Raw genomic sequence first — 27,914 nt, forward strand, 5'->3', positions numbered from 1 at the left:
TCGACTGACTCACACCTGCGACCTGCGGCACTACGTTGCATGATGCAACTCTGGAGTCAAGGAAGCCTTTCGCGCACGTTGGGGTGACTGGGCGGTGGCGGTGTTGGGACCATGTCCTTGGAAGTGACCAGGGCGACTGCAGGGATGGTGCTAGGTGAGTGAGGGGCGGTGTGTGGCGCCAGGCTCCCTGATTGGCGAGGAATGCCAGGGCTGACTTTAGTGCCTGGCGCAGGGTGGCCGCTCCTCAAATAATTACGGAACGACTGGAGGGAAGGAGGGAGGGAGGATGGGGCCTGCACCCTAGCTGGACCGGGACGCGTTGGGCCAGACCGCGCACCCCCGGGCCCTGTGTGCCCCGGGGTTGCGGTGGCGGCGGCGGCCGGCGCTGCAGCGCCACTAAAATCCCGAGATTCCAGTGAGACCTCGGCGCTGTGAGAGGCTCAGACATAATGAGGTTCCCAGATAGAAATTTTTCCAAGGGGATCTTCAGGAAAGGAGTAAGAATTTTAATTCCCTTCCCAATAGCCCCATGTACTGAGATTTCTAATAAGAAAAAGGGGAGGGGTGATCTGGGATGTCGCTAATGTCTCAAGGAGGCTTCTACCTTATGCATTTTGTATAACTTCGGAGTTTCCATTTCTTTGAAAGACCATAGTGGACTGCTGTGCTTTTTGATTTTTTTCCCCATCTGCATATCAATACTGGGATGTTTATTTCGCCCTCAGTACAGCCCCAGGGAGATAGATGTCGTTTTTTCTCATTTTATAGAGTTAGAAGTTGAGAAAGGTTAAGTAAATTCCCCAAAGTAACTCTGGCTTTTAAGGTACAATGTCCAAGATCCAGTCTAAGTTTGGCCAACTTCAAAGCCTTTGCTTTATTACTCAGGTAAATGGAAGTAGTATCACAAGTTAAAATGACCCAAAGTTTCATTTTGAAAAGGTAAATTTGTAACACGTTTTTAGGAGGCAAATATCCTTGAAATAGGGTGTTGGAGAATAATTGTGATATTAATTTCTTTCTGACTGTTAAGTTTTGCCAGTCATGTGCTTGTTCTGTTTAAAGAATTGAAAGATGAATGAAGTAGTTACATAGTCAAGTGGCAAGGTTATTGGCCAAGCAAATAACTTACTCTCCTTTTATAAAACAGCAGAGCTGTATGTCTCAGATCGAGAGGGAAATGATGCCACTGGAGATGGAACCAAAGAGAAGCCATTTAAAACAGGCCTAAAGGTAGAGTCTCTTCTCATTAGGAAAATAACTCTTCATTTGTTAGTGGCTTATATAAATGATTATGTGACTTGCCAAGAATTTACTTCAAGCTCTAGGTTGTTTTGTGAGATAGAGTTTGTAAATCATCTTCATTGCTGTAACCAAAATACCTAACATAAACAATTTCAAGGAGGAAAGATTTATTTTTGGCTCACTGTTTCTCAAAGACTTTTTATTTTTAACTTTTTAATTTTTTTGCAGTGATGGGATCCAACCCAAGGGCTCACACTTGCCAGGCAAGCACCTTACCACTGAGCCACATCCCCAGCACTTGTAGAAGTTTAGTTCATGGTCAGTTGACTTCATTGCTTTGAGACTGATATGAGGCAGAACATCATTGAGGAAAGCATAGGAAAGCCACTTAGCTTATGGCAGCCAGAAAACAGGGAGAGGAAGGGACCATGAACAAGATTAGTCCCCAAGGGCCCACTCTAAGGACCCATTTTATCAAATAAGGTTCCACCTCCTACATTTTCCACAACTTCCCGATAGTCCATTCAAATTATGAATCCATCAGTGGATTAATCCAGTGATGAAGTCAGAACTCTCTTGTCCAGTCACGTTCCGAAAGCTCCACCTCTGAAAATCGCTGCATAGGGGACCAAGCCTTCGACACACGAACCTTTGGGACATTCCAGTTCTAAATCATAACAGGGTCTCATTATGTTGCCCAGCCTGGCCCTGGGATCAAGATGACCTGCTTCAGCCTCCCAAGTTTCTGAGACTGTAGGTACATGCCACTATGTCTCACTAAAGCATCAGGTTTTGAAGGGATTTTTTCAAAAGAGGGAAAATATGGTAGAAAGTATACAGATATGTGTCTTTAAAAGTGTTAGATAATCAAGGCCAGGTATGGTGGCACATGCCTGTAATCCCAGCTACTCAGGATACTGAGGTAGGAAGATGGCAAGTTCAAGGCTAGCCTTGTCAATTTAGCAAGACCCTATCTTAAAATGTACGAAGGGCTGGTGGTATAGATCAGTGCTAGACACCCCCTGGGTTCAGTCCCTGGCACTGCAAAACAAAAGTGTTAGATGATCAAAGCCTAAATTCTTTTTTTTTTTTAACATTTATTTTTTAGTTATAGGTGGACACAATATCTTTATCTTATATTTATGTGGTGCTGAGAATCGAACCCAGTGCCTCACGCATGTTAAGCGAGTGCTCTACCTCTGAGCCACAACCCCAGACCCAAAGCCTAAATTCTTTTGAACATTTAAAATAAGTTTCTTCCTTTCTTTTTTTTATCCACAAGGCATTGCATATTGGAAGTTTTCCCTCTAACAACTCAGGTTGCCACTTTTTCTAAGAATGAGAAACACCTTTCCTCAGTCACACTGAGCTCATATCCGGATGGCTTTTTGGTGAATTTTCCACAGTCCTGACTATTATCTGGAGCCTTGAGATTCAAAGCCCTGATTTATATAAACACTAAGAATGGACTCATTTCTCAGAGCAGCCTTGTAGATCTGAAGTTTGAAAATGGATTACCAGTTTATTGACCTTTTAGATTCTAGGTCTAGAATCTTGCCATGCATTTGGCACATTCTCTCTAAGCAGATTTTTTGGAAAGCCAAATAGTGTCAAAGTGGTTCTTCAAGAGCTAGGACTCACGGTATGCATATTAGGTAACTAATAGCATCAGGTTAAGGTGTGATCCGAAACATCCCTCTTAGATCATCATGTACATGTCTGTTCAGTGGAAAGCTAGGATCTGTCACCTACAACTGCCACATAATGGAAATGGTTAAACACTTGCCCCTTGGGCAAGCACTGTACATTCATACTGGGCCAATTCCCCTTCTTGTTAACTGTATTACGTTTAGTTGTTATCAGATTCTCCTAGCTTGGAAGCATTCTCTGTTAGACCATTTGGTAATGCTTTAGTGTGTCACATATGGGTCTTGCTTTTTAATTCTTAGAAATCTTTCTTTCCTTTCTGGGTTATTGGGGTGTTTCCTGGTGGTTTCCCCAAACTGAAAACACTTGTTTAGGTAAACCTCATGACATCATTAGCAAATTGTGCCATTCTGATTTGGGGAATAACAATTTGGCCCTTTAATTTTCATTGATATAAAAAGAGGGAACAGTACAGACTATCTGGTGTGAGTGAAGTCTGGATGATCCACAAATGCAGTCTTGTACTGTTTAATCACTGGGATAGAGTGTATTTAACACACTAAGATAGTCATGATGACACTTGGCAGCATGATCTTTTGGGACCACAGTTGGAGGATGGGTCATTATTGACTAGAACATCATTATGTAGCACATGACTGTATTCCTGTTAACTTCTGTTAAAAAGATGGACTTTCATCTATGTTTTCAAAAGATCCAAGTTCCTTTCTACTCTGCAGCAGTCATTGTTTTGGGACTAATGTCCATTTAGAAAAGGTCAGTTTTTTAAGTTTCAGATCTTGCCATCAGGGAATAATTCATTGTATTTCCTGTTTGACTTATTGAGAAATTTTGAAAGAATAAATGAAGCAGTTTGTAAAATATTCATTTTTATATTCAGTTAACTATTTAAAAACTATCACATAAAATGATGTATAACAAATTAGTCTACATGCAGGAATTTTTTAGCCATTTGTGAACTTCGTCATTATGTTGTTATTTTATTGAAAGAATTTTAAAAATCTCTTACCTGATTCTCTGATTTCTTGCAGAGCACTAACCTTGTAGGTGTCATCTGCAGTTGGTTTTTGCTCTTGGCTGTCTTTTTTTATTTTTTTTTATTTTTTTTTAAGTCATACATGACAGCCGAATGTATTTTGACATATAAAACATACATGGAATGTACATACATCAATCATATTGTCTATTCTATTCTGCTGCCCTTCCTATCTTCCCTACTCCTCCCCTCGTCTCCCATCATTTCTCTCTATCCAATCTAATTGACACACTTTTTTTTTCTTTTTCTCATTACAACATCATATATGTATTCTGTATAACAGTGAGGTTCTTCTATCTTCCATGCAACTCCCCTTCTCCCTCTTTTTCCCTCCCACCTCTCTTCCCTATTTAGTGGTAGTCTTCTTCTCATGCTCTTCCTCCCTATCCCATTTTGAGTTACCCCCCTTATATCAGAGAAGACATTCGGCATTTATTTTTAGGGATTGGCTAACTTCACTTAGCATAATCTGCTCTAATGCCATCCATTTGCCTGCAAATGTCTTGGCTGTCTTTTCTCTTGTCAGCATACCTGTGTTGGTCCCCATAGCCACTGCAGATCTTCTGCTTGTACCGGGGAGCTGTGTGCTGCCAACTGAGCTTGCTGGGATTGTTTGTGGAAGGACTTAATGGCTTCTACTAGAGCAAAGTGCTTCTTAGTGCATTCAGCTAGTTGCTGTTATGTCAGCTTTCAGCTCTTGGGATCTTTGTGCTGTCTTGACTCTTGAATATGTTATAGATTGTTAAAGTTGTCTCATAATTGAGGGGTTATTTTAAATATTGTGCAACATTAAAGAAATTCATTTTTTTCTCTTTCTCTATTTCAGGCTTTGATGACAGTTGGAAAAGAACCATTTCCTACCATTTATGTAGATTCACAAAAAGAAAATGAGGTAGGATGAATCAAAAACTTTAGTTATATTTTGTGAATAAGTTTTCATCAAGACATAGAGGTCTTGAAAAAAATAACGTATCTCTTTTTTTTTCTAGAGGTGGGACATTATTTCTAAATCACAGATGAAGAACATTAGGAAAATGTGGCATAGGGAACAAATGAAGAGTGAATCCCGAGAGAAGAAAGAGGTGATTAATAAAGTTGCCGCTGTGTGCATTGTATTTATTTTTTATTGTATTTGGAGATAGGATCTTTATATTTTATTTTCTTATCATTGCATTACAGTTATGGATAATAGGTTGATTATGGCGTATTCATACAGGCACATAACAATCTGATCATTCTCCTTCCCCAGTGCCTTCCCTTTCCTCCCCTTCTTCCTCCCCAGTCAGCTTGCTGTACTCCACTGATCTCCCTTCCGTTATCACTGTGTACATTTTTAAAGCAAACATTCTGGAAACCATTTTAACCAGTTGCTTTATTTTTAAAATTAGGCAGAAGATAATTTGCGAAGAGAAAAGAACCTCGAAGAAGCAAAGAAGATTACCATTAAAAATGATCCAAGTCTGCCAGAGCCACAGTGTGTAAGTGTGTATGTCATTTCCAGTGTCATGGACTTAGCAACTTTATATCATTATTTCTGGGTTTGAGGGGCATGACACATTTGTTCCTTCACATTGTTTGTCTTTCCTTTTAGAAAGGATGGGGAGAATGTTTTAGAATTATAAGACGGGTTCATTTTAATATAGAGTTTAGTAATTACATGTTGAACAAATTCTGTGCTGTGTGGTATTGGTCAAATGATTTTACCTTCTCTAGTATCAGTTTCTTCACCATCAAATATAGAGGTGGATTTTTTTTTTTTTTTTTTTTTTTAAATATACTGCATCCAGGCCCTCTCACATGCTAGGAAAAGCACTGTATCACTGAGGTTCATCCTCAACCTGAAAATCCATGAATTTTTAAACAGATAAAAAGTATTTGTGGGGGCTGGGCTGGGGCTCAGTGGTAGCACACTTGCCTGACATGTGTGAGGCATGGGGTTCAATTCTCAGCACCATATAAAAATAAATAAATAACATAAAAAGGTCTGTCAACAACTTAAAAAAAAAGTGTTTGTGATTCTGTGAAATTGTGTTCACTCTTCTGGTTCCCCTATTCTTTCTGGAACCCAGATTGTTGGATTATGAATGGACATGCTGAATTCTCCTACTTCCTAACCGATGGAATTGTTTCTTTTACCATATTAACCATTTTCATCCTTTACTCATCTCTCTCCTTCATCTTTCAAACAAAAAGCCTTGGTTAGTTTCAAGTCCCAGCACCGGAAAAGGCACTGGTAGGCTAGGATTGTTGCAATACTGGGAATCAGGTGCTCCACTTAGGAAAAAGTGAATTCACTTATTACCTGATTTTCTGTAGCAATGAAATCTTTTTGTGTGTCTTTATTTTCATATTTGCCCTAAAGTGTTAAAACAGTCACAAATAATGCAAAATTAGAGCGAGTCACGCTACTACAGTTTGAACCCAAATATTTCACCATGTTGGGATGGTGAAAGAAAAAAATCCAAGTATTTTTTTAGTGTCCACTTAGTATTAGTGGAAATGTTGGTATGTGATAAATGACATGATCAAATATTATTTATTTTCATTTGACAGGTGAAGATTCATGCATTAGAAGGATATAGAGGCCAGAGAGTGAAGGTTTTTGGCTGGGTCCATAGGCTGCGTAGGCAAGGTAAATGATATTACTTTTCTTATTCTCTTTTGAATTTTAAATAATACCTGATCTCAGATGAAGAACATAAAAATATTTACTTGGGTTTGTTTAGAGATCTTTTTCTTTTTCCTGGTGTGCTGACTTTTTAAAGGATGTAGTAATTTATAGCCTACTTTTTTTACGAATTACTGCTGCCATTGAAAGTTTAAATATTACTTAAATGTTATTTTAACTGTTAGCAACCATAGTGATCAGGAGGTAGCCAGTAAATTTTTGTTCAATTGAATTTTGATATTTAATGAAAAACAGGAAATATGTTATAGGAAAGTCAGATCCTATTCTGAAATTTGGCAGTAGGTTTACTTTTATAACTAGTATCTTTGCATTCTGTTTCTCCTTTCGTCCTGATGTTTTGTTTTCTCTTTCTGTTATTTTATAACTTGTATTTTTTAATATCATGATCAAACCTTTCATAAAAATAAATTGGGCATGAATCTAAATTTCTCTTAAGCAACATGCACTTCCCACTGAGTACACAGGGTGAATAAGTTATAATCCCTTAGCTTATTTTCTACCATCTTGTTATTCCATGGTGATGTGGATAATGATAATCACATAATATTTAAAGGTATAGTGCAGTGAAAATAAAATGCTTTATAAATAAAGGGGCATGTTACTGGTGTGTATTTCAAAGGAAATGGGCTATATGGAAGGATTGAACTTCCAGTACTTAATCTTGATGTTTCTAAGATGTAAGATCAAATTATGAAAAAGTACTTTCTAGTCTCTAGTCTGGCTAAATTTCTGTATTTCGTTTTAGGAAAGAATTTAATGTTCCTGGTGTTGCGGGATGGTACGGGTTATCTTCAGTGTGTCTTGTCGGATGAGTTGGTACATTTTTTTTTTTTTAAATTAATGACGGAAAATTAGATTTTTTTCTAGGAGGTTCCTTTATTGTTATTTTTGGGGATTTTAGGATTTATGTACATATTTTAAACTATTATTTTCACAATGGATACGTTTGTCAAAACATCACATACATCATTAAAAGAAAAAAATTATTTGTTAATTGTAATTTAATAAGCTGGGGGGTGAATTTTGTAATGTAAAATTACCAACACGTTAAAAAAAAAAAAAAAATAGATCAACCTAAGTAACCCCATCACCAGCTTTAGTAACTACCAAAAACTGGTAGCTAATCCTGGTATGATATTGCTCCCTCAGACTTTTTTTTTTTTATTCATATATGCCTCTGTAATCATGTCTAAGAAAAAAATACTGTTTTTAGGTAGTTACCATTATCATCTCCCCCTAAATTACCACAACTTCTAAATGTTATCCAATATCCTATCAGATTCTCCCAATCGATTTAATAATGACATTATAGTTGGTTGATTTCAGAATCCAAACAAGATCTCCATCTTATATCTGGTTGATATGACTCTAAAAAATCTCTCTTTTATCTATAACAGTGCCCTCATTTTCATTCTCCTCTTTTCTTCCCCAATTTATTTGTTGGGAAAAACGTGACAAATTGTCCCTTCGAACTTCTCACATTTTGGATTTGGTTGATTGCATCCTGTGGTATCATTTAATATATTCCTTTGCTTTCTGTATATTTTATGGGGGGAGGTCTGATTAAGTTAAAAAGTGCCCAGCCTGACCTTGAACTTGCAGTCCCCTTGCCTCAGTTTCCTGGGATCATAGGCATGACCCACCATGCCTGCTTTCCCCATCACTTTTCTCCTAGTAACTCTAGCAAGTATTGATCATCATAGTATATATGGTGTTTTTTTGTGGATTTTTTTTTTTTTTTTTTAATTTAACGATAGGGTCTCACTAAATTGCTGAGGCTGGCTTTGAATTTGCAATCCTCCTGCCTCAGGGCACCCACCACCCCCTGCAAGTTCCTAGAATTACAGGCATGTGCTACTGTGCCCAGCTTGCTTTTGTGTGTTTATTTTTTGCAGGGATACTCTACCACAGAGCTACATTCCCAACCAACTTTTTTTTTTTTTTTTTTTGGTACCAGGGATTGAACTCAGAGGCACTCACATCCTCAGCCCTATTTTGTATTTTATTTAGAGACAAAGTCTCACTGAGTTGCTTAGCACCTTGCTTTTGCTGAGGCTGGCTTTGAACTCTCGATCTTCCTGTCTCAGCCTCCCAAGCCGCTGGGATTACAGGTGTGCACCACCATGCCTGGCTTTTTAAATTTTGAGAAAGTTTTGCTAAATTGCTGAGGCTGGCCTTGAACTTGGAATCCTTCTGCCTCAGTCTCAAGGCATTTGGATTACAGGTGTGCCCTATTGCACCTGGTAGCCTGTTTATTGTTTGAATAGTCAGGATTTGAAGAAAATAAAAAAAAGAACTGTAATATATTTTTAAGAAATGTGGACGCTATGACATCAGGTAATAAGATCTTTTTTTTTTTTTTGTGGTGCTGGGGATTGAACCCAGGGTCTTGTGCAAGGTGATAAGATCTTGCAGGGCAAACACTGTGTATGTTGTTCATTGTTGATAGAAACATTATTTGGCATGTGGCTTTGTTGCAAGTTTAAGTTAAAATTTGCCCAGCCTGACCTTGAATAAAGAGCTATTCTTTATTCAGATTTAAAAAATCAATGGCAGTCTTATTTCCTTTTTACCAGTATTTGACCATATAACTTGGTCATAAATAATCCTCTTAACTTTATATTTTAGAATATTTCTATTCATATGACTTGTTTGTAAGTAATCCTTTTAATTGTATATTTTAGTGTATTTAATATCCATTCGAATAACTTAATTTTGAACTTTGATCTTTTTACAGTGTCAGTGTTACAATGGAGTAGTTTTGTCTACTGAGAGTAGTGTTGCTGTATATGGAATGCTAAATCTTACTCCAAAGGGCAAGCAGGTAAGTAGATTAAACTGTTCTCACTGGTTGAGTGAATAGGTGTCTTTTTTTGTACTTTGGGATTTGGCATGTAAGTAGCCAAATGTGAAGCACTTGTAAATTTAGTGTACCTTGTTTTTCCAATGAAATGTGTAAACTACATAATTTGTCTCAGTCTTTTTTCTGTTCCTATAATAGAAAACCACAAACTGCATAAGTTATAAAGAAAAAAATTATTTCTGGAGGCTGGGATGTCCAAGAGGGACTGCTTCTGGTGAGGGCCTTCTTGTAGTGTCATAACACGGTGGAAAGCCTCACATGGTCAGAGAACATATACCAGATAGAAATCAATATGGGGCTGAACTCACTTTCATAACTAAATCAATATGGGGCTGAACTCACTTTCATAACTAACAAGTAACCCACTTCTAAGATAATCCATCAGTGGATTAACGGCATTAATCCATTGATGTGGGCAGAGTCCTCATGACCTAAACACTTCCCATAGGCCCCACCTCCCAACACTGTTACAATGGTAATTAAATGCCATTGTGACTTTTGGAGGAAACAAACTTTATAACTTGGCACAACTTGTTTGATAAGAATAATTCAGAAATTTCCAACCTTACAGAATTCTGAAGTGATCTACACATGCTGTGGATGTATTCATAACTTTTCAACTAGACGAAAATAAAAACCTATCCCAAAATTTTCAGAAAAGAACAATAATCTAGGGGCTGGGGATGTGGCTCAAGCGGTAGTGCGTTTGCCTGGCATGCGTGCGGCCCAGGTTCGATCCTCAGCACCACATACAAACAAAGATGTTGTGTCCACCGAAAACTTAAAAATAAATATTAAAATTCTCTCTCTCTTTAAAAAAAAAGAACAATAATCTAAACCTACAACTTTCTGGTCAGAATTTGAAAGCCTGTTTTCAAAAAGTCGTATAATTGGGCTTAGGTTGTGGCTCAGTGGTAGAGCGCTTTCCTAGCATATGGAGAAGCACTGGGTTACATCCCAGCACCACATAAAAATAAACAAAATAAATAAAGGTACTGTGTCCATCTACAACTAAAAAATATATTTAAAAAAATATAAATTTTAAAAAGTCATATAATTGATATTCAGAGAATTATTTGTTCTTTAGCCAAAGGGCACATAACCTATTTCAGTTACATTTACTTCTTGATAATTATAGTTCACATAATTACAGTTACCCTTTTTGATTAGGAAGGAAAACAGAAAGATGTAATATATTAACCACAAGAGGGAGCAAACAGTCCTACTAACTAGAAATGTTGGTAAGGTATGCCATGAAGTTCATACAAAAGAGCCTGCAATAAAAATGAATATCGAATTCAAGCTCATTGAGTTTTCTTAGAAGGGATGAGACTGTAAAATGAGGTAGTTGTCATGATGTTACTTGCTGTCCAGTGTTTGGCTCCAAGGTAATTGAAAATTTCATGATATGTGACTTTTAGAATGAATTACTTTAAATGAAATTATTAGGGAGAATTCTAATTTTTAATATGTATATTAAAAAGGTTAACCGTCTTTAGTAAAATGTTTCCATTTTAGGAATGTTTACATAGTTTCTTAGTCTGAAATAATATTTCATAATAATATTAAGTAGTTTTTTGTGTGTGTGTTAATAGAAATTTTGGTTTTGTTTTTAACTTTGCATTTAAGTTTTTCAGAGTGGATAAATATGTTAATTGTTATTAGGCAAAGGCTGGAAAGAGACACCAAATGTTAATAGTAGTTAATAGTTACTCAAGGTCATAAGATTATAATAGTTTATTTTCTGGTTTGTGCCTTTTCATTTAAAAAGAAAGTGTGGCTATGTGTGTGTGTATTTACTCTGAAGAAATAGTAAATGAAAAACTATCAATATAAAATTGAATTATTGAGTCTTTACTTTTAGAAGAAAATGTTACTAATGATGGAAGTTCTTAGAAATATCAGCTTACATTTACCTGCACGCCTGTATTCCCAGCTACTCAGGAGCCTGAAGCAGGAGAATTTCAAGTTCAAGGCTAGCAAGATCCTGTCTCAAAGTACAATTAAAAAAGGACAGTGGTAAAGGAAAAGGAAAATGAAACAAATCAGCTTACCAAAAATTTGGACATAAAGTAAAATACTGTTAATTTTTTGTTTCCTTCTCCTTCCCTGTTTCTTCCTTCTCTACCTTTTAAAAATGTAGGCTCCAGGGGGCCACGAGCTGAGTTGTGACTTCTGGGAACTTATGGGGTTGGCCCCTGCTGGAGGAGCAGATAACTTAATCAATGAAGAATCTGATGTCGATGTCCAGCTGAACAATAGGCATATGATGATCCGAGGAGAAAATATGTCCAAAATCCTAAAAGCACGTTCCATGATCACCAGATGCTTCAGAGATCACTTCTTTGATAGGGGGTACTGTGAAGTAAGTGTGTGATGGTCATCTTTTGCAGATAGTACCTCTTTGCCGTTTTGTGGCGAATAGTAGTGCTCAGGACAGACCTACATTTCCTCCTTCCATGCAAATAGGTTACTCCTCCAACGTTGGTGCAGACGCAGGTAGAAGGTGGTGCCACGCTCTTCAAGCTTGACTATTTCGGGGAAGAGGCATTTTTGACTCAGTCCTCTCAGTTGTACCTGGAGACCTGCCTTCCATCCTTGGGAGATGTTTTTTGTATTGCACAGTCATACAGAGCAGAACAATCCAGAACACGAAGGCACCTGGCTGAGTATGCAGTTGTCTTTTTGGTTTTATTTATATTTAGAAAATATCTTCAGAAAAGAAATCTCTGTGTTGGTAAATGATGTCTGTGTGAAAAAAAATCTGGTGGCTTATGAGGATAATGTAAGAACATGTTAAGTTTTGCCTCTTAGGCTACAGCTAAAATCTGTTTTTTCACTTTTCCTTGAGCTTTTACATGTTAAGGAAGAAAAAAGGAATCTCTACTTGAGGTAAAGAGGTATTGAAAACGCTAATTGCAGAGTTGAGAATTGGTTAGTAGTGTTGGAATTTTACCTTTCTGGATAGTTTCCGAGTGTTAAAATTTTTACTTGAGAAAAACTTAGTGTAAAAAAAGAAAAATAAAAAACTCTGAGTGTCTTGTCCTTCAGGTACACTCACGTGGAAGCTGAGTGCCCTTTCCTGACCTTTGAGGATCTCCTGAACAGATTGGAGGACTTGGTTTGTGATGTGGTAGATAGAGTCTTAAAATCACCAGCAGCAAGCATAGTGTATGACCTCAACCCGGTAGGTGAAGTGTTTTATGAAGGTAAACAAATCATAATCCTTTGTTGGAAGACAATGAGTCTTCCTGGATTTTTGTAGATTTTATACCTTGGCAAGCTGAAATAAGTGACTAATAATTTGAAGACAAAATTCAATATTAATCATTGTTAGTAATTTTATAATATTTTTAATGTGTAAACGGAGGTTCATACATGTTTCTATTTTAGGAATGTTTACATGGTTTCTTAGTCTGAAATAATATTTCATAATAATAAGTAGTTTTGTGTGTGTGTGTTAATAGAAATTTTGGTTTTGTTAGTTTCTTTATGTACTCCGTATTTTACTTTTCTCCTGTAGAACTTTAAACCCCCTAAACGGCCTTTCAAACGGATGAACTACTCAGATGCTATTGTGTGGCTAAAAGAACACAATGTAAAGAAAGAAGATGGGACTTTCTATGAATTTGGAGAAGTATGTATTCCTTTCTCATCGTTCTTTCTAAGGTAGTAGTGTGCTGAAGTGGATTGCAGTTGCTGCTAAATTAACTAGTAATGTGGAGGGAATCTGCTTGTCCTCAAATAAATGATAATAACAGAGCCTGCTTCTTGGATTGTCTGCGGGTTCATTGTAGAGTGAGCCTTAGAACAATGCCTTTTTTGTAGTACGCCACAAATAACTAGCAAGTTTTTAGCCTTCCTTCACATATCATCCTTTGTCTCCCCATGATCATTCCTCAGCCTCTATGTAAAAACTCTACTCATTATCCACTAGGCTGGCAGAAGTGTTCTAGAAAATTATGAAGCCTTTGAAATTAAATGCAATATGTTGGTATGTATATAAATTTGTTTTTCTGGCATTTCCAAAAGGGATTCATTCATTCCTTCCAAAGCAGATTTACAACTCCTTCCCATGGAAGGAGATTCAAACAGAAGAGAGCCCTTGTTTAAGATGCAAAACTGAGAGAGAAGGCCTTGGTGGACAAGCTTTCAGTACACAGGTTTAGCCTAGTAGTCTCCCTCCCAGCATGCCTTAGGAGTGTGGGTTGGCAACAGTGTTCCAGGCCTTAGTTTCCGTGTAATTGTCCTTACATAATATTTGCAGATCTAGTTGTTTCACAAGTGAAATGTGAGTAGCTGCTACCAACTAGTTTTGTTTTTATTTTTAGAAGGAATTTATACAGAGGATAAAGAGTATACTATCTCTATAAATCACCCTATCTTGGGACTTTGGTTTGTTATGTATAATAGCACAATTTTGAACTGAAAATCTTGAGTGATTTGTATACCTAGTGCTTAACAGCATTATTGAATAGAAAGAATACAAGCTGTAGAGTCAGAACATGTCCATCTCCTACGTGGGCTTAACTCTTGCCTCTGCTCTGATCTGTTGTACAGCTGAAGCCCATTGACCCCGTCTGATTTCTTCTCTCCTATGGAGGCAATGTCCTCTTGTCAAGGTTGTGGGAACTAAATAAGCTAAATGTCTAGCAGGGTCCCTGGCACAGGGATCATGTCAGCTTGTATTGTACATTGCTCTCATCACATACACACAAGGGCACTAGAATATATAAATGGTTTTCAGGCTTTTCAGGTGTGCAGTAAGACCCCACACCTCCTAACTTAATGTTACAAACAGATTCCCAGAATGAAAAGTAGCACAAGCTAAGAGACCAGCACTCTCCCGCTCATCTTATCCCCTTTGGCACCTCAGAGGGCCTGGGGCTCCAGCGACTGGAGCTGAAACAGCTATGCCAGGTGGTTGCTCGACTTTCTTTCTGATTTAATATTAAACAAACCAGTGAGTCTTGTTCAAATCTCAATCAGTTTTTAGAAGGATAAGAGTTTTCAATTTTAACTTGAAAACTCTGTGGTTTACTGAAGGATGTTTTAAGAGAAATAGTCACTTGGTTCATCATCTTTTTTCTTGGCTAACTATTCCAGATGTGATAGCATTTTAGGGGGTTGGGGGTACTGGGGATTAAACTCAGGGGCACTTAACCCCTGAGCCACATTACCAGCCCTGTTTTGTATTTAATTTAGAGACAGGGTCTCACTGAGTTGCTTAGTACCTCGCTTTTGCTGAGGCTGGCTTTGAATTTGCAATCCTCCTGCCTCAGCCTCCTGAGTTGCTGGGATCACAGGCAGCTGTGATAGCACTTATAAACTTTATATTGTTTGTCTTATGATGTTTTACTACTATTGAAGGTATAACTTTATAATAGGAAAGGAGTTCAGATAACAGGAGAATTTAAAGATTAGTGTCATCAATAATGTATTCTGTGGAGGTCAGTGGTGTTGTGGAGCATTGACAGATTACCTTCTACTTTATGAGATTAAGTAGACCATGACTTTAGAACTTGGTAAACTGGCCACTGAGAAAATAACTGAGCAGGATCTAGTCACAGCTTAGAGATTTTTGTTTGTTGGTGAGGCAGGATTTGTTCCTCAAGCTGAGACATACTAAAGGAGAAGGCACATCTTTTTATGGTTTATTTAATAATTGTGTGAATCTATAAAATGTTTATTTCTTTTTTGAAAGAAATTGCTTCTTATGTGGATGTGTATGGGTTGGGTTGGTGTTTATCTCCATTGTATTGTGTGCATAAGAGGAAGGCAAAGAGCTGCTTCTTTCTTGTTGCATTTCGAGTCGTAAATGTTAATGAAGTCTTTTTAACCTCAGGATATCCCAGAAGCTCCTGAGAGACTGATGACAGACACCATTAATGAACCAATCTTGCTGTGTCGATTTCCTGTGGAGATCAAGTCCTTCTACATGCAGCGATGTGCTGAGGATTCCCGCCTTACTGAATCTGTTAGTTTGTGATTCAGAGATTATTAGAATTATGGTTTTTAAGGGAGTGGGGACTGTCCTTTGGAATAAGGTACTACTTGGGGCAAATATTTTGTAAATCTAGAATGATAGTAATACTTGTGGTTCATTTCCTCTCCTGATTGGGGTTAACATGCTTCATCAGGGAATTTGAATAATATTTGAATTTTGCATGATTATTGTGCTTCTTTTAACTATAGGAGGTTAATTGTAGTTTTTATTCAAGCCTCACAGCAAAGCCATGTAATTGTGCATTTTATTTTTCCTCGTATTTAAAGGTTGACGTGTTGATGCCCAATGTTGGTGAGATTGTGGGAGGCTCAATGCGTATCTGGGATAGTGAAGAAATTCTGGCAGGTTATAAAAGGGAAGGGATTGACCCCACTCCTTATTACTGGTACACAGATCAGGTAAAAACAATTTTTTTAAAGTCTTTAATTTTTTTCATTGTAATAGTTCTGTATACACTGAAATTTTTGAAAGGAGAAAATTCCAAGTGGTACTTGGTGTTTGAATGAGTTATATTTGGTTTCATGGTATAATAATGTTGCATGTGAATGTTGCCATTTTTGTCTTTTACCAAGTTATATGTTAATTTTCATTTGAAAATACATTAATTTCCATTTGGAAATGGCCTTGCTCATTGCTACTGAGTTTTAAAAATATATTATTAGAAATTTCCAATTTCTAGTACTTTCATTTTCCTCTGATAAATGGAGATGCTTAGTTCAGAGGTTGAAATTTCTTCTTTCCAGGGCGCTGCTTAATGTCTGATTTATTTTTTCATTTGAATTATTTCTTTCCATGTATGTAGTTTATGAAGGTGTAAGACTATGGGTTGAATTCTGAACCACAATGAGCTAATTCCTCTATAGTGGAAATTTTAACTTTTTAAGATAAAATTTTATTTATTTATTTATTTTAAGATAAAATTTTAAACTAAGCATTTACTTCTCTCTTGCTCTTGATTTCTTTTTTATTTAACAGAGGAAATATGGTACATGTCCTCATGGAGGATACGGCTTGGGCTTAGAACGATTCCTGACTTGGATTCTGAATAGATATCACATCCGAGATGTATGCTTGTACCCTCGATTTGTCCAGCGCTGTAAGCCATAACTGATTCCTCCTAAAGCATGAAGAAAAGATGGTCATGAAAGGAACAGACTGCCTCATTAAAAAGGAGCAAAATGTCAAATTGTTCCATGTTTATTCCATTGGGGTATTCCATTGGGTTTTTTATTCCCAGCTACCATAAAACCATAAAAAGTAGTTCACATTATTTGAATATCAGGGGACATTGATATCATTTTAAGAAAAAATATCCACTACAAAGTCTGGGGAAAATATGTGGCATGTAACTGTAGTTATGGATACATTTTGGCATTTTATCCAGTTATAGCAATTGTGTTAAATATGCCATACATAATTAAATAGTTTTTAATTATCGTGTAAGGTATCCTAAAAAAATATTTTTAAAGCTTAATCTTTCTGTACTTTTAAATGTAACTAGAATTCTTTAATTTGTATCATTTTATTGTATCAGTGATTTAAAACACATCTGTGGGGGCAGCTCACAGTGTGGGCATAAAGATTTGCTAGTGTACCTCAGCAGTAGATTCTGGAATCTAATGAGTACATTGTTTGACATCAGTTAATCTTTTCTGAATCCACATAGCTGCTTTTAATTTTGAGGCATATGATTTGATATGGAAGAATTTGTAAAAGTGGAATTGCCTTAAAATTTAAAGTAAGCATAATTGTTGGGGAGAGGCGTGGTATTTAAATGACTGCCAACATCCTTCATAGCATTAGTTTAAGATAAAGGGGTAGACCGAGCTTCCTTCTTTCCCGGTGGTTTTTAAAATTAAAAATATGTTCCAAAAGAATTTGGCAGTTTGAATCTTAACAAAACTGACTGGCTGGTTGAGTCATCCCTCCCATGTCCTTAGAGCTGGTCTGTGCTACCTTACATACTTCATAGCAGGATTACTGAATGGCTTCAGAGCAGATTTAGTTAATTTTTCCCTCAAATGCATGCCATGTATTCTCAATAGGCTGTATTTTCCCAGTGATCAATAAATGGAACACTCATTAAAAACTCTTTGGTGGTTTAATTTTCTCAAACTAAACTTTACTATCTCACATTAGTTCATATCTTATGCGTTTTTAATCTTTTATTTTCTGTGGTGTATATATGTAAAGTTAGATATTCAACTTAGTAGGTTACTAATGTTATGGTAATTAAAGAGGCCAATTTTTAAAAATTAGATATTTAGGCCCTAGTTAGAACTTTTTTGCCAATTGCTGGGTTTCTGTTCTCGCGACTAAAAGGCTCAGGGGTCACTCCAGTTAAACTGGGCTAACTGGGCTGCACGAAATAACCACACAAGAGACACAAATACCTTTTTCTTTGGGGTTGCTGTGACGGCTCCTCTGACCTTAAGGGTCCCCAGGAAGAGAGAGAGAGCACGAGCTGACCCCTTTTATTGAGGAGAAGCTATTCAAATGAGGCAAGGGGTCTGGTTTCAGGGAGCTGAGTATCTTCATGATGTCCACTGTCAGCAGGTTGACTGACACCTGGGTAGGCCACACCCAAGGGCACAGTAAGAGAAGGGGACACACACAAGGCACTTCCATGGAAGATCTATCCTAAACAGGGCAAGGGGTTATATTACAAAGGAACAGGTGAGCATAGCTTCACCCATGGGGCTGTAGCAAGACATACCCATGGACGAGACACCGACCCTTGCACCCAAGAAGAGTGCCACATTTCTGTGACTGAGAGCCTCAGTCACAGCCGGGGAGTGTAACTCAAGTCACGTGTTAAGGTTGGCCTCCCATATTTTTGTATCCTTTTTGTGTTAATTTCTGACACTAGATTTTATTCTATGTGTAATTAAGTGAAAATGGCAGATGGAAATGGGGCATTTGTAGTCTATGTGGCTATATCTTTAAATAAAAAGTACTCGGAAGAAGGTGAATGAGCTCTATTTGGCTTCAACTTGGCAGTTTAATTGAACAGAATTTAAGTGAATAGGTTAGGCTTAGTTAGCCTAAACTTTAATTGTATAAGTAGGTTAAGAGTTTTAAAATACTAAAAGAAAGCCAGGATTAGGCAGTGGGTAAGGGAGCAGAGGTCATGGTTACCTCAGGCCATTGAACAGCACACTTCTACGCAGAGACTTCATTTGTTAACTGCGGCAGTTGCTCTGCTCTAAGTGCCACAGATACCATTCCTTGTCCCTGCCATGCACAGCTCACAGACACCCCTGGTTCTGAGTTCTGCTCTCATGGGACTCCTTACTGGACTCTTCATCTTATGGCTCTTTCCAGCTGGAAACTGTTGATGCCCATTCATTTTGGCTCTTGTGTGACAGACATGCCCAAAGTTAGAGACAAGCAAGAGGATGGTACTGTAGCTGTTCAAATTATAGATAGCGCTCAACTTCAGGATGGTTTAATTCATGACTTCTCAGGTTTAATGATGGTGCAAAAGCATCACCAGGCAAACATTCTGTATCATTTTTAATGTAGCCAGTAAATTATAGGAGATGTTTAACACTTCATTATGAATAAGCTATGTGTGAGGTGACTTTGCCCAACTATAGACTTATAATGTTAAATATTTTGAGCACAATTAAAGTAAACTAGGCTGAGCTACTAGTACGGTAGGTGCATTTAGTACTTTATCAACTTACCATTTTAACTTATGATGGGTTATGGGGGATGTAACCCATCATATCAAGAAATATTAGGATTTACATACCAACTTTACCTCTTTAATGTTCAGCCATTGCTAGCAACCAGGTTTTTCTACCTTGTTCAGCTCTCTCCTACCTTGCTGCCTCTAGCAATTCCTGAACATGTTTAATATATATAGTAGTTCAGTTCTGTCTTAAGCAACCTTGGCTGTACATTGGGATCACTTGGGGACCTTATGGTCCCTGGTGCCTGGGCCTTACCCCAGAACAGTTGAATCTGAATTTCAGGGACAGGGCAGGACATTTTTAAAACATCTCAGGTGAGGATGTCATGGAGTTGATGGTCACTAGTACCTTCCTCCTAAACTTAACCCTCATTACTGTGGGTCCTTAGTAAATGGTTTTATATTAATCATTGTAGCTGAAATAGGAAAACTGAGGTGATGCTGAGAAACTATAATGTTTCAATTATTTTAAACCTTCTTAAAATCAGTTTGTTTTATTCAGCCCCTCCAGAAAAAAAGGACAGGGGTCGTGATATTCAGATGCTGTAGTTCATAGGCATGTGGAAATCGCTTTCCAGTAAGGTCACTAGAGCTTTCTTGGCTGGGTAGTAGCCTCCTCTGCCCCCATGTCAGTACCTTTAGGTCATTTCCGTGGGCTGGTCATTTTCTTATGCTGAAAAGCCTCCATCTTTCTCATCAGTTGTTACTAGCATAATGATTTGGTAAAGAATGTTCTCTTTGAACAGAGAACAGAGACAAAATGAAAACTGCAGAGGATAATGAACTTTGAAGAGAGAAATTTGATCAGAGATGAAGAGGTTATGTATGTGGGACAGACACTAGTTTCTAGAGTCAAAATCCAGTTTGATTCTGGTATAATTTAGCATACAGGCTCAGAGAGATGGAGGTATTCAAAGTTTTAGCTTATTCTTTAGATATTTACCTCCATCAGTATTGCTGAGTAACATGCTTATATTATACTGATTTTTTTTTCAGTTTTAGACATTATCTATTGATCTTCTATAGAAGATGAGGATTTTGCTTCTTCCTTTTCCTGTCCCCACCACTCAACATGTACCCTTCTCATCTCTCCATTTTTTCTACTTAGTTAAATTTTAATTTTGGTTGGCCACATAGTAAATCAGTTTATTTCCCTTCCTGTCTAAATCTTGATTTTCCTTATGATTAATGGCTTTTATCTTGGTATCGTGAATTCAGACATACTGGATAGTCTTGTAGTTACTTTTTCCTGGAAACTAGTTGCCCTCTGTTTTTAGAAAACAATTGCCATCCTGGGATCTATTTCACTGTCATCCTGAGTATTCCCTTTGCTTTTCTCCTATATTGGATATCCTGTTTGCTGTATCCCACGTTTACTCTTTCTTGGTTTACTTTCTACTTGTGCTTGAATAGATCCTCCAGTAATTTCCTAAGAAAAAGTTTAATGGAAGGTAAATTTATGAAATGACATGCCTGAAAATTATTTTAATCTGTTGTCACATTTAAACCATAGTTTATGTATAGAATTTGGGGTGAGAAAGCATTTTTCCCTAGAATTTTGACATCTGGTTTCCAGTGTTGCTGTTGAGAATTTCTAAGCATTTTGATATCTAATCTTTTACATATGGCCTGTCATTTCTGGAAGCTTGTCCCAAAGTTCTGAAATTGCATACTATTTCTTGGGATCACTCATCCATCCTGATGGGCAGTTGATGGGCCCTTTCAATTCAAAGCCATGTTCTTCAGTTGTGAAAAAAGTTTCCTAAATTGTTTTATTAGAAATTCTTTAAAGTTTCCAATTCATGTTTTCTTTTTGTATCATCCCAGTTTCCTCCAAGATTGTTTTTGTGGTAGGTTTATGTCTTTCCTGTTAGAAGTTTTTTTCAGATGTCAATTGATGCTTAATTGTCTGCTCATAATGCAGAACAAGAGACTGCAATGTTCTCTGGATGCTCTGAGCACTTGTAGGAGATGTAAGACTTACTGCGCTGAGCTTTCTTGACTGGTAGTAGCCTCCTCTGCCCTCATGTTAGTATCTTTAGGTCATTTCCTTGGGCTGTCTGGGTTTCCTGTGGAGGGAAAAAGGAGGAGAGGGTTGGGTTTCTGCACCTTCCAGAAGTAGATATGGTCATTATCCTCTGCAGTTTTCATTTTGTCTCTGTTCTCAAGCAGTGTCTGGGATCTGCCATCTAGAGCCTTCTGCTACTTCTCTAGGAACCAAATCTAGTTAGCCACAGAAGGGTGAGAATCTAGGCAGTCTGATGGCTGCTTTAACAGATTTTTGATCTATCTCATTCTAGCATCTTCTTTTCATCTCCACTTCAGAGGTACCTGCCAGTCCTGAGCCACTGAGGGATTCTGTTGTATAAATCTGGATGGTTGCTTTAGGATGTCCAGCTTAAGATTATTTTCTTAGATCTATTATATCAAACACTTAACCTATCTGCCTTCTGGATTCTAAAATTCTATAACTATGGTTCCCTTTTCCCTATCATTTTAGACTTGTGCCTAAATACAAACAAAAAGCAGCACTGCCACCAAAACCTCTGTTGACATTTCAGTGGGATTTGGGAGTGAATAGAATAAACTACATTCACTAGTTTAAACCTCCCAACTCCTACCTTTTGTGGTATTGGGGATTGAATTCAGTGGCACTCTACCACTGAGTTACATCTCCAGCCCTTTTTATTTTTATTTTGAGACAGGGTCTTGCTAGGTTGCTGAGGCTGGCCTGGAACTTGTGATCCTCCTGCCTTGGCCCCCTGGGTTGTTGGGGTCATGGGCATGCACCACCAGGCCTGGCTCAAGCAATTTCTTTCCCTAGAGATCATTACTGTATTTGAGGAAAATTGGAAGGAAATGGGCATAAGTAAAAGGGAAGAAATGTTCAATTATTAGATGTTAGAAGGACAAATTAGTGAGGAGTGATGACTTCTCTGTAAATGGGGAAAGAAAATAGTGTCTATTGAAAGGTAATAGTGACATTTAATGTTGGGTCGTGGGAATGGGTAGATACGCATTAATCTTAGGTTATGATTGTTACAATGACAATAAAAAGAATTTCCTTAGCATATTCAGATTCAGCTATGAATGTGAATTCATAACTGTCTTCTAGTGGCTGACAGCAGCTCTAACAAACTCGAGACACTGGTTACAGGGATGACCAGTGAGTGATGGGACCTCCCCGGTCCCCACTTTTTGCCACCTTTTTCTGAGATGCAGCCTGAGGGAAGGGAGTAAGCCCTAACATTGGAACCAGATACACCAGGATTCAATTACTAGTTTCTGCCCCTTTCCAATTATATAGCCTCAGGTAAGTCAGGGAACCCCTGTAACTCTTCCTCATCTGAAAAATAGGGTAACACTGCCTCTTTGTAAGATGGCTACAGTGATTAAGAATTACAGTGTCTGGCACTTAATGAGTAGAAAACATTATTACCAACTTTTTTTCCTATTGGCTAAATATAGGCATGACCCAAAGATCTACCAAACTTTGCATATTATAGTTAGTGTTGCTAAAACCATGTCCATTTTCTTGACACTTGCAAAAGGCCCAGTGAATCAAGGACAAGTTGTTGGGGAAGGAAACGGACTTATTCAGTAAGCTAGCAAACCTGAGAAGGTGGTAAACTAGGGTCTTGAAGGACCCTCTTAACTCAGCACAAGTTTTAAGCTACTTTTTCATCTTGAAGCAAAGGAGGAAGAGAGGGGCATGATTTGGTTAGGAAGTGATTGATGGCTGTAGACTGTAACCCCATGGTTAGCAATCTGTTGTTACGCATAGTCACAAGGTCACAATGCCCCTGTAAATATTGAAAATCTCTTAATCTTGTTTTGCTCTCATCAGTCTTTAAGGGGGAAGAGAGATCAGGGAAGTTTAAAGTTTAGGTAAATCAGTCATGTACAATCAGTTTTGGACAAACATTCTTTAAATGGTTAACAAGGGCTGTGTTCTGGGTGGCAGAGGTCTTTTCTAGTACACCATTATCTGTTTCTGGTCTACCTCCATAGTATCTCCCCACATCCAGAATATTTTACTCTTCCTCCTTTTATAAATTCTAATACCACTTTGATAAAAAGCATTTCTTTGCCCACTCAGCCAGAAATCAGTTCTTACTTTTTTGGGGAAACTTCTGCTCACCAGTGAGTTCCTTACTACATACACATTCATTGGATAAATATAATACCCTCCCCAGTCTTAGCTAAGTGTGAAAAAAGACATCTCAGGGCATCAGATTTGGAGGGAGGAGGTAGAGAGGTTCTCAAAGTCAGAGCTGTTAGGTTATAGTGACATAAGAAGAATTCCCTTTGCACATTCAGATTCAGCTATGAATGGGATGGGGCTGAAGGAGAACTGAACCAGGTAAGGCATCGAGGAATCTTTTAAAGTTTCATTCACAAACAGCACTTAGGGCTGGGGTTGTGGCTCAGTGGTAGAGAGCTCAACTTGCATGTGTGAGGCCCTGGGTTCAATCCTCAGCACCACATAAAAATAAATAAATAAAACAAAGATTAAAAAAAAAAAAAAAGAATAGCATTCTTATAAAATAGGGAAACTCCTAGAAGGGCCATGCAAGAACAAGAAGGTGGAACTAGGCCATGAACTGTAGGAAAGGGGCTTCTGAGGCCTGTTGCTTCTGTGAGAAGAAATTCAGAATCCTGGTCCTATAGCTTAGAAGAAGACAAAGAATTTACCATCTGCCCAGAGCTCTGGATATGGAGTAAAAGCTTTCTGGGAAGAATCTACTCCCTGGGTTTTGAACTCGCATATCTTCAAGGAGCAGGACTACCAAACAGAGAAATTAATACCAACCTGTCAAGATGGATGAGAGCCCTAGGTCCTGCAGAAAGCAGAAAGGCTCTATAAGAACCCTTCCATCACCGCATGGAGCAGGGAAGTCTCCAAACAACAACTTTTACCAAAACTGAGCTCAAAACAGTAAATGAAAAGAATTAGTGTAAATTAAAGTATTAGGTGGTGCAGAACATGTCTTAATGCTGGCTCAGGAACTCCCATATCCCCTCTGCTCCACAAAGTGAACCTTCAGGAACTTGAGCATCACTACTATAGGGAGATCACCCAGAAGATCGCCATCACCTAAGTTCTGCATCAGTGGGCCTTTGTCTCACCCCAACCCTACCCACTCACTCTGCTCAGTCCACATGGCCTCTTTGCTATTCCCCAGCAGCCTATCACATGTTGAATTGTGTCCCCCTAAAATATGTTGCCATCCTAACTAATACCTATCTGTACATAGGACCTTATTTGGAAATAGGGTCTTTATAGATATAATAAAGTTAAGATAAGGCTGTTAGGTGTGGGATCCAATAGGATTAGTGTCTTGATAAGAGGGGAAGTTGGCATGTGGAGATGGCCATATGACATTGGAGGAAGGGATTGGTGTGTTGCAGTTGCTGCCAGCCAAGCAATGCCAAGGATTGCCCAAACTTCTTCCCTCCTTCAGGTCCCTGCTTGGATGTTATGTTTGCAAAGAGGTGTGACTGTCTGACTGTGCTACACAAACTAGCCGTTCAAGCCTCTCTGCATTCCTTTGTCTCTGCTTTCTCTTCCTCTAGCTGTACTTGACACTATATTGTATATCTTTTATCCTTGTCCTCAGATGATTGCCTACCAGAACATTATTTCCATGAGGGTAGAGACTCCAACTTATTTCTGCATGCCCAGTGCCTGCCACCCACCTGACAGAGAGCTGACTTCCCATGTATTTATTCATCAGTGAATGAGTTATTATTTTTTGGTACCAGTTATTGAACTCAGGGGCACTTAAGCACTGAGCCACATCCCTAGCTCTTTTTTTGTATTTTATTTAGAGACAGGGTTTCACTGAGTGGCTCAGGGCCTTGCTAAGTTGCTGAGGCTGGCTGGCTTTGAACTTGCAATCCTCCTGCCCCAGCCTCCCCTGTTGCTGGGATTACAAGCATGCACCATAGTGCCCAGCAAATGAATTACTTTTGTGCACAATTTTCTTCTTAACTTTTTCAAGCTTTTATCCTCCACATTACCTGATAGAATGCTTTACTCGTGGTGGACATTCAGTAAATATATGAAACATTCGGTTAAAAAGGGTAAGTCAAAATGTACATTGTTTTGACCTAGATTTGGTGCTTCTTTGTCATAAAACGATGGTGGGGACAATCGATCAGATTTTTCTGAGTAATCACTATAGCTTACCATTTGTCACATGCAGCCACTGTTTTTCTTGCACTGAATCCCCTCCCCCATTCTTTTTCTGATTATAGGCACAGAGTTGAGTAATCTGAATTTAGTTTGTATAGCTCAGAGGTGCCAATCATGGCAAATAATGAATTAGAGGATCCTCTCCCTGCTTTCCTGAAGCATTGAGCTGAAACCAACAAATTAATTTTATTTAGAATCACACGCTGAACTAGAGTGTTGTTGGTGACAGGCAAGTGCTTTATTTACTAATTAAGTCACCCAGGCTGAGATAAACTCTCTCCCTTGTGTCAGGGGTGCTGCTTATCTGAGGCAGCCCAGAGACTGTGCCTTTTAGCCTTCTGTTTGCTAATGAAATTGGTATATAATTTTGTTAAAAATGTGTGTGTGTGTGTGTGTGTGTGTGTATTGTTTCCCCATTATAGTTCTGCAAATTCCTTTAGTCTTTCAAGGTCTCTTCTGATTTTCTTAGTAAACTTGCATCAGAGCTCACAATTTTTGAGTTAAAAAAACTCAATATTTTCTACCAGTTTTGAAAAGAAGTTGTATAAAAGCATATTTTATCTGCTTTCCTTTCATAGGAACATAAAAAGTTACTCTTTGGAAAGCTGTTGTCTTTGGTGCTTGTAAGAAATAAACCATAGATTAGAAATAACAATTGTATGTACTCTCTGTTGAAGCCAGATTGTGAAGTTCCATCTTCAGTTATAACCTATGAGTCCACAATAGGTGCACTATGTGAATAAAATGGTGCTAATTCATTTAAAAATATTGTTACATTGATACATATAATACATTTTTGCTAGTTCCTTTCTCCTTTGTGGTTGAACACAAACCTAATCTGTCCCAACGGTTGATTTTGTGAGGTTTGGAACCTTTATGCCTCGTCACTAATCATCAGCATTTCCCTGGAAGGGGCCAGAAACTCCTCTTATCTCTACCTAGCAGGTGGGGCTCAGCACAAGCCTAGAGGAGTGACTTAACCAGGGCCTCCCAGAGGTGACCAGGAAGATCTCATATAGATCTGACCTCTTGAACCTCTGGCCTTTTCTAATTCTCTCGTCTATACTTATTCCAGCACAGCATTTCAGAATATGGAATGGAGTCTTTTTATGCAGTTTATTTAGAAAAAAGTGGGTTCTGGCTGTATGTAGAAAAGTATATTATCTATAAAGATCACCTCTTTAAAGTGCAACTTCAAACTCACATAATTTTGGCTATGAGTCAAGAATTAGCAAAATGCCCAGGAAGGCAGTTTGATACTTGCAGCAAATTTTACTACTTTTTCTCAAGAAATGCCATGCTTGCTTTAGAAGATCATGGAGGTGATATGAATGACAATCTGTTTAATTTTGACATTTTGCATTGGGCTTATAGTTATAAAGAAACCAATAAATTAATTCAATCAAGAGCACAAATTTTAGCTGCAAAATCTGGTTTTCAATTTGATCTAGACTTTTGTCTTCCCTGAATATTCCACATGACTTGGTCCCTTAATTCCTTTAGGCCTTAGCTCAAATGTCAGTGCACTTCTCTGACCCATGGAACTCAAATTACAATAGCCCCCCTCCATCCCCTTACCTTGCTTCATTCTTTTTCTTAACTGCTCATCATCAATCAAAAATATTGTCAAGATTATTTCCTGTTTTTCTCCTAAACACTCTACAGGAGACTTGGTCTTCTCTGTTCACTGCTGTTTGCCCAGCACCTATTGCCACAATAGGTGCTCAATATTTGTTCAACGAATGAATGATTCCTGAGACCTTTGTGTACCAAGGACTGGTCTTATACCCCACGACACATTGAACATATATGGACTGGTGGAGGTGCAGGAATGTAGGAATTGTTAAAAAAGTGTACGGCTTCCTCTGCACAAGAAATTGGGGATGGGGTCGCTAATTTGGGAAGGTGCACCGAAATGGTCCCGTCGAACTTACTATAACAACCTTCCAAGAAATGCACTTGCCAGCCGGAACTTCACTTTTCCTAACACTCTCATATCAGCGGTATAATGTTCACTGTTTGATGTCACCTGCCAAACTGCTGCTTTTGAGGTGCTGCTGAGAAATCAAATAGTCACACGAGTGCCTGATATAAAACACTCCCTTTTTCTATCCTGAAAACAAAGCAAAAAAAAAAAAAAAAAAAAAAAAAAAAAAAAAAGTCTGTACACTTAGTGGTATAAGTAGGCAGGCAAACTGGACAACTGAGGCAAAATCATCCTCATATTTAGGTAACAGTGATGGAAATGTCTAGAGTCTCACGGAATCATGCTGCCATTCCTACCTCGGCCAGATTGGCAGATGCAACCCGGAGATTGGTCCCGGGCAAGGAGTTGAGTGGCACTTTGGTGCACTGACCTGAGATGGAGGGAAGGTGGCCACTAGCCCAGGCCTGGAGACTTTCTCACGCAGTGGTCAGCTCCCAGCCAGGGTCTCTTAGCCAGGACCGCCCTCTCAGCCACGCCCTCCCACCGAGTAGCCAAGCGTGGACGATTCTCGGCGTGGGAGGTGTCCCCA

At 38.3% G+C, this 27,914-nt stretch overlaps 1 protein-coding gene and 1 long non-coding RNA gene across 5 annotated transcripts; one reads left to right on the forward strand and one right to left on the reverse strand.

Annotated features, from left to right (window-relative positions):
- Positions 1-13: 13 nt before the first annotated feature.
- On the forward strand, positions 14-17,594 carry Nars1 (asparaginyl-tRNA synthetase 1). Of its 2 annotated transcripts, none has more exons than XM_027949007.3 (15): positions 14-154; positions 1,148-1,230; positions 4,770-4,835; positions 4,933-5,025; positions 5,332-5,421; positions 6,497-6,575; positions 7,378-7,448; positions 9,370-9,456; positions 11,639-11,860; positions 11,965-12,164; positions 12,547-12,682; positions 13,019-13,132; positions 15,341-15,472; positions 15,769-15,900; positions 16,478-17,594. In XM_027949007.3, the coding sequence occupies exons 1-15, from the start codon at positions 112-114 to the stop codon at positions 16,607-16,609; spliced, it is 1,680 nt and encodes a 559-aa protein (XP_027804808.1). In that variant the 5' UTR covers positions 14-111; the 3' UTR covers positions 16,610-17,594. The 2 variants fall into 2 exon arrangements, with proteins under 2 accessions (XP_027804808.1, XP_027804809.1); XM_027949008.3 differs by having other exon boundaries at positions 1,151-1,230.
- LOC114103353 (uncharacterized) lies at positions 16,423-27,899 on the reverse strand. 3 transcript variants are annotated; one of them, XR_011704789.1, is made up of 4 exons: positions 27,682-27,899; positions 21,184-21,268; positions 17,896-18,142; positions 16,423-16,619 (listed from the first exon to the last, which is right to left on the reverse strand). It is a non-coding gene; the product is annotated as an uncharacterized lncRNA (long non-coding RNA). The 3 variants fall into 3 exon arrangements; XR_003584654.3 differs by lacking the exon at positions 17,896-18,142 and having other exon boundaries at positions 27,756-27,899; XR_003584653.3 differs by lacking the exon at positions 17,896-18,142.
- Between the last annotated feature and the right edge of the window lie 15 nt (positions 27,900-27,914).

The sequence above is a fragment of the Marmota flaviventris genome, chromosome 16 (genome assembly GCF_047511675.1).
Source record: "Marmota flaviventris isolate mMarFla1 chromosome 16, mMarFla1.hap1, whole genome shotgun sequence".
NCBI lineage: Eukaryota > Metazoa > Chordata > Mammalia > Rodentia > Sciuridae > Marmota > Marmota flaviventris.

Coding starts and splice junctions, on each gene's coding strand:
- Nars1 (XM_027949007.3), top strand. CDS start 112: ATGTCCTTGGAAGTGACCAGGGCGACTGCAGGGATGGTGCTAG. Junction 5,026..5,331: donor AATCCCGAGAGAAGAAAGAG/GTGATTAATAAA, acceptor TTTTAAAATTAG/GCAGAAGATAATTTGCGAAG. Junction 15,901..16,477: donor ATTACTGGTACACAGATCAG/GTAAAAACAATT, acceptor TTTATTTAACAG/AGGAAATATGGTACATGTCC.